At 45.4% G+C, this 12,138-nt stretch overlaps 1 protein-coding gene across 1 annotated transcript in view; it reads left to right on the forward strand.

Annotated features, from left to right (window-relative positions):
• Positions 1–12,138, forward strand: part of MED12 (mediator complex subunit 12) — a 573,790-nt gene that overhangs the window by 456,261 nt on the left and 105,391 nt on the right. The window contains exons 31-32 of the mRNA XM_029607961.1: positions 8,372–8,483; positions 8,936–9,025. Of these exons, the coding sequence (XP_029463821.1) occupies positions 8,372–8,483; positions 8,936–9,025 (202 nt within the window). The remainder of the gene's footprint in view (positions 1–8,371; positions 8,484–8,935; positions 9,026–12,138) is intronic.

Below are 12,138 nucleotides of genomic sequence, written 5' to 3' on the forward strand. Positions count from 1 at the left end.
AGGCTTATGCCCATATAGCAATCTTCCCTCCTCATCAAAAATATCTCAGATTTGTAGTATGTCACAGACACTTCCAATACAGAGTACTGCTGTTCGGCCTAGCATCAGCACTCCGAATACTCACAAAATGTCTGGCAGTCATGGCAGCTTACTTGAGACAACACAGTATCTATGTCTACCCATATCTAGATGATTGGCTGCTCAGGAGTCCATCCAGAGAAGGAGTTCTTCAATCCCTCCGTCTTACCATACAACTTCTACAGTCACTGGGATTTCTCATAAATTACCCAAAATCTCATCTGACTCCGTCCCGCACCCTCTTGTTCGTCGGAGCAGATCTAAATACCATTCAAGCCAAAGCGTTCCTTTCAAGGGACCGAGCATGCACACTTTCAATATTGGCCAAAGCAGTAGAGACTCATCAGTCAACTTCAGCTCATTAGCTACTAACCTTGCTGGGTCACATGGTGTCTACAGTTCATGTTACCCCAATGGCTCGACTAGCCATGAGAGTAACACAATGGACTTTAAAGTCCCAGTGGTCCCAATCAAACCAAGATCTGTCACAGATTGTCCACGTAACCAGCCAGCTTCGCCACTCGCTGGCTTGGTGGATACAAGAGTCCAGTTTCCAGATAGGACTACCCTTTCAACTTCCAGATCCTCAGATTACGTTGACCTCAGATGCCTCCAATCTGGGTTGGGGAGCCCATGTCAACGAACTACAAACCCAGGGAACCTGGACCACGGCGGAAGCGCACCACCAGATAAACTTTCTGGAGCTCCGGGCGATAGGGTATGTCCTATTCGCATTTCAGGATTGCCTATCCAACAAGGTAATCCTAATTCAAACAGGCAACCAGGTAGCGATGTGGTATCTCAACAAGCAAGGGGGCACAGGCTCTTACCTGTTATGCCAAGAGGCGGTGCAGATCTGGGCCTGTGTTCTCTCCCATTCCATGCTGCTGAGAGCAACCTACTTGGCAGGCATAAATAATGTGATGGCAGACTTCTCAGCCGGATCTTTCATCCCCACGAATGGTCCCTAGATCCCACTGTAGCAAACAGAATTTTCCACCAGTGGGGTCACCCGCACATCGACCTCTCTGCGTCATTTCACAACCGCAAAGTAGACCAATTCTACTCTCTACACCGCTGCCACAAGACACCACCGATGGATGCCTTCGCCCACTCGTGGAGCACGGGTCTTCTTTACGCACACCCTCCATTTCCACTCATCAGCAAGACTCTCGTGAAGTTACGACAAGACCGGGGCACAATGATCCTTATAGCCCCTTACTGGCCGCGACAGGTTTGGTTTCCAATACTAAGCGACCTCTCAGTCCAGCAACCAATTCGACTGGGCACGGCATCAACTCTAATAATGCAGAACAAAGGACTATTGCGTCATCTGAACCTCCAGTCTCTGTCTCTGACTGCATGGATGCTGAAAGATTAATTCTGCAATCCCTTAATCTTTCTAATGATGTGTCACAGGTCCTTGTAGCTTCACGAAAGCCTTCTACTAGGAAATCTTACCATTCAAAATGGAACAGATTCTCCTTGTGGTGCACGACAAAGGGAATAGATCCTTTTTCCTGCCCCACAACACAGTTCCTAGACTACCTCTGGCACCTTTTGGAGTCTGGCCTACAAACTTCCTCCATCTGAGTACATGTAAGTGCCATAGCCGCTTACCATACAGGTATAGGAGATGCCCCAATTTCGGTGCAACCCCTTGTAGGGTGCTTTCTGAGAGGCTTGCTACAACTGAAGCCTCCACTGCGTCCCCCAGTTGTGGCATGGGACCTCAATGTTGTGCTAGCACGGCTCATGCGACCTCCATTCGAGCAACTACACTCCTGCAAGCTCCGACATCTCACTTGGAAAGTGATCTTCCTAGTGGCTATAACATCAGCTCGCAGAGTCAGTGAGCTACAGGCACTGGTAACATACCCACCTTACACAAGATTTCTCCATGACTGTGTGGTGCTCCGCACTCACCCTAAATTCTTACCAAAGGTAGTATCTGATTTCCACTTATATCAATCCATAAAACTACCTACCTTTTTTCCCAAACCTCATTCACACCCAGGTGAGAGAGCCCTGCATTCCTTGGACTGTAAGCATGTGCTCGCCTTTTATTTGGACCGCACTACAGCCCATAGGAAGTCCTCCCAACTTTTTGTCTCTTTCAATAAGACCAAATTGGGAGTTGCGGTGGGCAAGCAGACCCTATCCACCTGGCTAGTGGACTGTATTTCCTTCTGCTACCAGCAAGCAGGCCTTCCGCTAGAGAGACGCGTGAAAGTGCATTCAGTCAGAGCCATAGCAATGTCAGTAGCGCACCTCCGTTCGGTACCTATTGCTGATACCTGTAGAGCTGCTACTTGGAGCTATCTCCATACCTTTGCAGCTCATTACTGTCTTGACAAGGTTGGCAGGCAAGATTGCGTCTTTGGCCAGTCTGTACTGCGTAATTTGTTTCCAGTTTAAGAACCCAACTCTTCCTACCCACAGCCCACTTTGAAATTCAAGCTGCCCTCCATAACCAACAGCACCCCTGTTGTTGTGCCTGTTGCACATTGTTGGGTGCTGCTTGGTTGATTATGTTCATGCATCCTGGGAGAAAGCAGAGTTGCTTACCTGTAACAGGTGTTCTTCCAGGTCCTCACAAAACCCACCTGCCACCCTGTGGAGTTGGGTTCGCTAACGTTTTATTATTTTATTTTTCGCTCATACTTTTTGCTAGAAATGAGACTGAAGGGGGACCCCTGGTGGATGCAGGGTTAGTGGCATGCTGGGCATGCTCAGTGTGCCAGTCAAAGTTCTAGAAACTTTGACAAAAGTATTCCATGATAGGGCTCCATCCGGTGATGTCACCCTTATGTGAGGACTAACATCCTGCTGTTCTGGGAGAACATCTGTTACAGGTAAGCAACTCTGCTGCTTTCTTGATGGAAGGCGTTTTACTTGAAGCTTTTCCAGAAATAATGCTTTGTTATGCTGTTTAGAATATTGCTCACACTTGCAATGGCTGTTGAGAGAAGCTGTGGGAGCCACAATGCCTTTAACTGCTTCTCTCCAGTTTTTCAGAACCACATGCATGGATAATATAATAATAATAACACATTTTTTTGTTGTTGTTATTATATTATCCACATATAATTATCCACATATATTATCCACAATAATATTACTATTATTATTATTATTATATTATCAGCATGCATGGATAATATAATAATAACAAATTTTTTCTCCTTAGTACCTAGTCCCAGTGTCATCTTTTCAGACACCTATACACCTAAGTTAGCATCTGGCTCGCCGGTTTTTAAGCTCTTCTAGTTATTCTTCTCTGTTAAACCCAGTTCCTTTGATCCAAGTTTATTCATCCTTGTTTAATGTAATGCATTCTTATGCGCTGGTTATCATTATAATGTAAACCGAAGTGATTTGTAACTTGTTACATGAATATCGGTATATAAAAGCGCTAAATAAATAAATAAATAAATAAATAAATAAATATGCACTCTTTGAATTTTTTTTCCCAAAGGGGAACCCCCCTGCCTAGACTGTGTGTAGTACATTGTGAATGCAGTGTCTTCTTTCAGGAACTCTTGCATGTGAGCAGTAAAAGCCTTTATGCCTTTCCATAAAGCTCTGGAAGGATATTCCATTTGGCATTTAGTGCAGTCACATATCCTACATGTGTGACTGGTGAACTGCTGAGTTCAGAGAACACCAATTACAGATGAAAAGCTTCATTTTTTGCCACAGTTGATAGACTGGATAAAAATGTAGATATCTGTAGTATTTTAAAGCAAATATTACAGGAATAGTATATATAGGCTGGTTGGGGTCTTTGGAAACATGCACTGTTCACATAGTGGATATTACAGGCATGATATAGGCATGTTGGGAGTCTTGGGATATATGTAGTATTCACATTACAGGCACATTACAGGCATGATATAGGCTGGTTGGGGTTTGGGTCTTAGGATACTTGTATTCTCCCAGGACAAGGAGGATGGTAGTCCTCACATGTGGGGTGATGTCAGCAGATGGAGCCCTATCAAGGAAAACTTTTCTGTCAAAGTTTCTAGAACTTTTGACTGACACACTGAGCATACCCAGCATGCCATAATCCCTGTAGCCACGGGGGTCTCCCTTCAATCTCTTTTTTTTTTCCGCTCTGCAGTTTGCCTCGTGGTTAGGAGCTCTGTGAGAATTTTCTCACTACTTTTCCTCACGGAAAAATGAAGTTTTCTTCACAAAAAAATTCCCTCATAGGGGTCTCCCATCACGACATCGCTTTCCTCGACGTTCGGTGAGTAATTTCCACTGTTTTTTGGTCAGTTCCGGCTACCTTACCCTTGGTTCCCGCAGGCCACCGACTGTTTTCGCGTCCCTTTTTTCCAACATGGCTACGGGCTTTAGGAAATGCCCAGAGTGTCCGCCTATGATGTAAATTACAGATCCGCATGATGTCTGTGTGTTGTGCCTCGGCTCAACACATGATATTCGTCGATGCCCAAGCTGTGCTCAAATGACCCTGAAGGGCAGGCGTGCCTAACTGGACAAGATGGAGTCCCTTTTCAAAAAAAAAGTTAACTCCATCGACATCTACCCAGTCATTACCGGCAGGAGCATCGACAAAGTCCATCGACAAACCTCGCCAGGAGCAGCAAGGCAGCGGTGACCATCCGTCACCGACAACATCTAGGGCATCGGCATCTTCTTCGGTGTTGGAGAAAGACCGGGCCGAGCACCGAGGGGAAACACCGGCACCGGTGCGAGTCTATGCCCAGCGCCGGCACTGCCACTGCATCGGCTTCAATGGCTATCGAGCCAATGCCGAAGAGGATACAGGTAGAGGAGCCTCCAACCTCCTTTCCACCCGAGATACCGAGGCGATCCCCAACGATATCTGTGCTGGGTACTGAGCCCCCATAAACACCTGTGGAGGTGCCAGTAGTGCCTAGCCTGCCTCCCCCTGCAGCTGTGTTACCCATACCAGCCTCCAGGGAGGAGTTGGACATGCTTGTCCGACCAGCGGTCTTCGATGCCCTCCGGGAACCTACAGCTGCCATCGATGCCTGCCCCCATACTGGCACAGACACCGGAGCCATCAATATTCACACCTCTACTCGACTGCCTGTACACACTCATCTGTGCCCTTCCAAGCCAGCCTGGGCCATCAGTACCGAAACAACTTACTGAGTGTCTGAAACCTCCAATACCCATTCTGGGGTCATCGGAAGACGAAGGCACGGACTCCAGCGCTGCTTCCACCGATGCCGGAACCGGTTTCTGGCCCGTCGGAGCTCTCAGAATCGAGATGCCATCAAAATCTTTATCAGTGCCACTGCATCCTCCATCAAGACCATCGAGGGATCCATCGATGCCAACACATCCAGGAGTACCAGGTCTTTTTCCTCCCTCGAGATCTCAGTAACACAGACACTTCTATGGAGGACATACTTTCAGAACCATCTCCTCCGGAAGAAAGGAGACGGTCTCCCCCAGCGGACCTCTCCTTTGCTAATTTTATAAAGGAAATGTCAGAAGCAATTCCCTTTGACCTGGTCACCGAGGAAGACACACGTCATAAGACATTGGAAGTCCTCCAATTTGTGGATGCCCCCAAAGAAATGATGGCTATTCCCATCCACGAAGTACTCCTGGACCTCCAGCATCGCCTATGGGAGCACCCTTGCACTGTCCAACCAGTTAACTGAAAGACAGATGCAACTTATTTAGTCCAACACGCTCCTGGTTTTCAGAAACCACAGCTACCCCACCAGTCAGTTGTGGTGGAATCTGTGCAGAAGAAAACCAAAAGATTGCATCCACATTCTTCTGCACCCCCTGGAAAGGACCAACATTTCTTGGATGTTCTGGGCCGAAAAGTTTTTCAGGGCTCTATGCTAGTGTCACGCATAGCGGCCTATCAATTATACATGACACAATACCAAAGGAACCTGTGGAAACAGGTCCAAGAGATAGCAGACTCTCTGCCTCAATAACAACAAGAAGGTCTCAGTATCATTCTTCAAAAAGGCCTTGAGGCAGGAAAACATGAAGTAAGGGCTGCTTACGATTCCTTTGAGACTGCTTCTTGATTATTAACGACAGGAATCAGCACCAGAAGGTGGGCCTGGCTTAAGGCTTCTGACTTGCGAGCTGAAGTCCAAGACAAGCTTGCTGATCTACCATGTACCGGAGAAAATATATTCGGTGATAAAATACAGGACGCAGTGGCTCAACTGAAAGACCACCACGAGACCCTGCATCAGCTGTCCACAGTTACTACGGAGGCTCCCTCCTCTGCAAGAAAAACTGTGAGAAGGGACCCCAGAAGACCGTTTTATCGCTCACGCAGGTATTATCCACCTATGTCTCGCGTGAGACCATCCAAACCACCTTAGAGAGGACATCCACGACAACCCAAGCCATCCAGACCTCAGCCAGCTCTGCAAGCAGGCCAAGCCTCTGGATTTTGAAATCTATCCAGAGAAAAGCAGCCATTCCACAAATCCAAATCCAGACTTGCCGGTAGGAGGTCGGCTTCACCACTTCATAACCAACTCCATCTCTTTTAGACTATCTTTGGCACCTTTTAGACTCTAGTCTCCAGGCTTCCTCGGTGAGGGCACACCTGAGTGCCATCTCAGTGTACCACAAGGGAGTGGGGGATGCCCCAATAACAGTGCAACCCCTTGTGAGCCGGTTTATGAGGGGCCTACTACAACGTAAGCCCCTTCTACATCCCCCAGTCACTGAATGGGACCTAAATGTAGTACTTACAAGGCTCATGCGCTCCCTGTTTGAGCCTTTGCACCCCTGCGATGTTAAATTTCTTACAGGGAAAGTTCTCTTCGTAGTAGCCATTACATCTGCTCGAAGGGTTGGTGAGTTACAAGCACTTGTCACATACTCACCATATACAAGGTTCCTACATGACAGAGTGGTCCTCCGTACTCACCCTAAATTCCTTCCAAAGGTGATAACTGACTTTCACCTGAATCAGTCTATAGTCTTACCCACCTTTTTCCCAAGACCTCACTCTCACCAGGGCAGGAGGGTGTTACACACCTTGGACTGTAAACGTGCACTTACATTTTACCTAGACCGCACTGCAGTCCATAGGAAATCCACCCAACTCTTTGTTTCTTTCGATAAAAAACAAACCAGGAGTTGCAGTGGGCTAACAAACTCTTTCCAATTGGCTAGCAGACTGTATCGAATTCTGCTATGACAAAGCAGGCCTTCCTCTCCAGGGACGAGTGAAGGCGCACTCAGAGCCATGGCAACCTCAGTAGCACACTATCCTTCAGGACCAATTGCTGAGATCTGTAAAGCTGCAACATGGAGCTCTCTTCACACATTTGCAGTACATTACTGCCTGGACAAGGAAGGACGTCAAGTCTCTGCCTTTGGCCAATCTGTCTTGAAGAACTTATTTCCAGTATAATCCCAACTCCTTCCACATCCATCTGCTGTGATTTTCAGGCTGCCTCATTTATCCAACAGTACACAGGTTGTTGTGCCTGTTGCATAAGTCGTACGCTGTTGGTCTAAAACAAATGAGTCAGCCGGTAGCTTGCTAATCACCCACATGTGAGGACTACCATCCTGCTTGTCCTGGGAGAAAGCAGAGTTGCTTACCTGTAACAAGTGTTCTCCCAGGACAGCAGGATGTAGTCCTCACGAAACCCACCCGCCACCCCGCATAGTTGGGTCCGAAACGTTTTATTATTTTATTTTTTCGCTCGCACCTTTTGCTACAATCGAGACTGAAGGGGAGACCCTGTGGCTACAGGGATTATGGCATGCTGGGCATGCTCAGTGTGCCAGTCAAAAGTTCTAGAAACTTTGACAGAAAGTTTTCCGTGATAGGGCTCTGTCTGCTGATGTCACCCCACATGTGAGGACTACATCCTGCTGTCCTGGGACAACACCTGTTACAGGTAAGCAACTCTGCTGTATTCACATAATGGATATTACAGGCATGTTATAGGCAGGTTGGGGTCTTGGGATACATGTAGTGTTCACATAGTAGATATTAATGGCATGATATAGGCTGGTTAGGGTTTAGGCTTAAGATACATTTGTTCACATAGTGGATATTTCAGGCATGATATAGGCTGGTTGGGGCTTAAGATACATGTAGTGTTCCTTTGGTGGGTATTAAAGGCATGATATGTATAGGCAGGATGGGGTTAAGGATCATGTAGTGTTCACATGGTGGGTATTAGAGGAATGTTATATATAAACTGGATGGGGTTGGGGCTTGGGATACATGTAGTTTGTTTTAATTACTGATTTTAATTGTTTGTGGTGGTGATTTTGCCTCTCTTCCTGATAGCATGTCTCTCTTGAGCCAGCAGCCCTTTCTATCTCTAGTGCTGACATGTCTGAAAGGACAGGATGAGCAGAGAGAGGGCCTCCTTGCCTCCCTATACAGTCAGGTGCAGCAGGTAAAGATTCTTCATTGTTGTAATGTTGCCTTTAAACATGCATCTCCAGCTGTATATCCAGCTCAGGAACAAAATGCTTCTCAGAACTATATGCTTGGATCTGTGTGTAATCCATTGTGAGCGCAGTGTATTCTCCCAGGAGCCCAGTAACTAGTAATCCCTGCATCTTGAATACTGGGTACTTGCTCATGGGCATTGTGTGCCTCTGATAGCTTTTTTGCTCCTTTGTGGATACTGTTCTGCCAACATTTTTTAATTCCATAGTGGGCACTCTTAGTGTGTTCTGTGCCTGGAAACTGAATGCTGGACATTCTTTCATGGAAGTAGTAAGCTTCCCAGGGAGTCACAGAACTGCATGTTGGGCACTCTTTGCATGTCCCTCCTGGAAGCTTTATATTGTCTTATGTTTGTTATTTCCATGGTTTAAGTGAGAAGTTTCTTTTGTCCCCTAGATAGTAACAAATTGGAGAGAAGATCAATATCAGGATGACTGCAAAGCCAAGCAGATGATGCACGAAGCCCTGAAATTACGACTTAATCTGGTAAGACGTAAGCTGTCTGCACTTTGATGCACATCTTGAGAAATCGGTGAATTACTGTGTAAAAATGTTTGGTATAGAGGAAAGACATGCACACACATGGGTGGGTGGAAGAGCTGTAGTGAAGTGGCATGCAGTGTGTGAGATGCACCATGTGTTTGTGGGTACATAGAGGTGTAGAGGCACTCAGAGGTCAATATTCAAAATGATTTGTTCTGCGAAGTTTGAGACTTAGCCGACAAACCAGGGGGTTTAAATATGTCCCCCCTACTGTACAGATAAGTTTGTCTGTTGTTATTAGCAACTAAAACTTATTTGCTTAAAAAAAGAGGTGTTCCAGGGGCGGGTTTTAGATTTAGCAGGATAGTGAATATCCATGTTTTCTGGCCCAGTTTAGCCAACTAAATGAGTGTCTGTTACCTAGGTACATGTACCCAGATAACTTTAGCCTTAGTTGGGTATATTAAAACATTGCTTGTTAAGTAGCAGGGGAAAAAAACCCTTGTGGACCTGCAGGCCCGATTCTCTCAACCTCCCCCTGCTGAGAAACTCCAAATTATATCTGGGGCATAGTGCCTGAACCTTTCCAACACCCCAAAAGATGTTAAACTCCCAACTCTTTCACACCAAATTCAAACTCCTGACTCTTGCCTACAAAACAAAGGCCTAGCGCCAACCCACCTCATCAGGGTTCTGACTGTAGACACACACATTTGCTCCATATGCTGCTTGGCACAAGCCCACATATTAGTGCTATCCTAGAACAGTGTGCCTCGTCAGCACAAGGAAAAGATCCTTTGCAGTATCGGACCCAACTGTTTATTTTATTTATTTATTTAACAACTTTTTTTATACCGACATTTGTGGGGACATCATATCAGTTTACAGATAACTAGGAAGAGAAAACACAGAGAACAGGGCGAGGGGGAACCGGGAGCACATAACAATATATATAGCTTAACTAGAGAGGGTGGAAGAGAGGCAAAGCGGCAGCAATAAGATAACAATTAAACATAACGACAATATAAAAGGATTGGTTAGGTATGTTGAACTCTCTACCATTAGACTTGCCCTGGACTTACTATTCTTCAGAATACTAGTGAGAATCTGGCTTATCGAAGCAGCTTTTGGTACCAACCAGTGATCTCATCTTGAGAAACTGTATGGAGAAACCCCTCAATGTTATACATTATCAATCCTGGCTTTCTGAAGCAGCCTTCAATACCAACCTATGCCATGAACCTTACAAATTTTCTATATAGTAACGCCCACCCCTCTACACACCAACCAGCCCAAACTAACTATGACATTAACCATAAGGATCTTGTATTTAAGCTTGTCTTCTGTTTGAAAACCCTATATTTGGTTATTTAACTAATTGAACTATATTATGTTGACTCCCAACTAATACTCTGTACTGTGCTTAACTTCCTATGTGATATACCTACTGCTGTTCTAGCCAACTTGACTGCTTTATAATGCCATACCCTGTGATTCCACTTGTAACTCACTTAGAACTCCCTGGCTGGAAAAGCGTGTCAAAAATAAACAATGATGACTGCTGATGATAAACTGTGTGGGTCCAAGGAACCTCCCCATCCCTAAATTCTGAAATTATTGGTGGCCTCTGAGCCCTGCTACTAAAACCCACTCAAACAGGAATGTTCCCACCCCACCCAGCAACCCCAAAATCCCCACACTGCCAGGAGTGCAAAAGATTCATAGTGCTTTCCACAGGATCCACGGTTGCTATGTATAGTTCAGATTGTGGGTGGACTTTGAGAGGGGGTCTAGAGACCACCACTAATTTCAGACTTCAGGGGTTGGGGGACTTCTCAGAATATCTTTTGTGTGGTTTGAAGGGTAAGATGTGTTTGGACACTGTGCTGCATATAAGTTGGAGTCTCTCATAGGGGTGGGGAGGAACTGGAGGGAATCAGGTGTGCCAGGCCCTCAAGGTTTGTTTGTTTTTTTGGTGAGGGACAAAGTGTCATCTACTTAATCAGCTATGTTTTAAGTTAGGATAATGTTACCCGGATAACTTTAACCCTAATGGTATATTCAGACTTAGCCTGTTAGATTTGAAAGTTATCAGGATAATGTACCCAGATAACTTTGGGCAAGAATATTCAGAAGGACATTTATTCCACTGAATATCCCTGGTAACTTAGCCTTATAAGATGTCCATTTATGACTTTTCTCATAGTGTAGCAGGAAGGTGTAGAGATGTATCTGGCATATGTGTGTGAGTGTGGGTAGAGAAGTGGTATGTGTGTGTGTGTGGGGGGGGGGGGGGGGCTGGAGAGGTGAGACATGTTGGATGGGGATGCAGAGATGAATAGTGTGTGCACAGAGGTGTAAAAATGTCATTGTGTAGTAGGGAAGTGTAGAGATGCATTTTGTGCATGTATGTGAATGTCGATATAGAGATGTGCAGTGAGGTAAGGAAGAAGTGTAAAGATTTGCAGTGTTTAGGGGGAAGAGTGTAGAGATACACAAGTACGTGTGTGTGCACGTGTGTGTGAGGGGTATAGATGACTTGTATTGTGTGAGAGAAATTGTAAAGATACCTAATGTGTGGGGATGGTGTGGCGTAGAGTTGTACCTTTGTGCGGCGGTGTAGAGATGTACAATGTATTTATTTTTTAGCAATTGATATTGTGTGTTTTCCTAAAGGTAGGCCCAAAGTGGATTATATAAAGTAACAAGACATTGATTATATAAGATATAACAAATATCGGGTAGATTTCTAATAAATATATAAGACGTGCATACTTAGGTAGGAGTCAGGAAATGGGTGCTTTGGGTACAAATTGCATATATCTATATAGATATATATAAACTAGAAATCGGGCAATGGGGAACCCCTGGTACAGAGATCGCCATACAATAAATGTACTATCTCATAGGCTTCTTCACTGTAAATGTGAATGAATAAGGCCACCTCGGCTTTGTAGTGAGGAGCATTCAAAGTCAGGTCCTGGAAAATGAAAGTTTGTGCATGAAGTCTGAAAAATAAATGTAGGTCACCCAATTGACCCTATTTCATTAGGGATACCATAAGTCTTGCTGAATCAGTTGTGATACTGTATGAAAATCGCACCAGCACATCTCCA

Source organism: Rhinatrema bivittatum, chromosome 6 (assembly GCF_901001135.1).
Source record: "Rhinatrema bivittatum chromosome 6, aRhiBiv1.1, whole genome shotgun sequence".
Taxonomy (NCBI): domain Eukaryota; kingdom Metazoa; phylum Chordata; class Amphibia; order Gymnophiona; family Rhinatrematidae; genus Rhinatrema; species Rhinatrema bivittatum.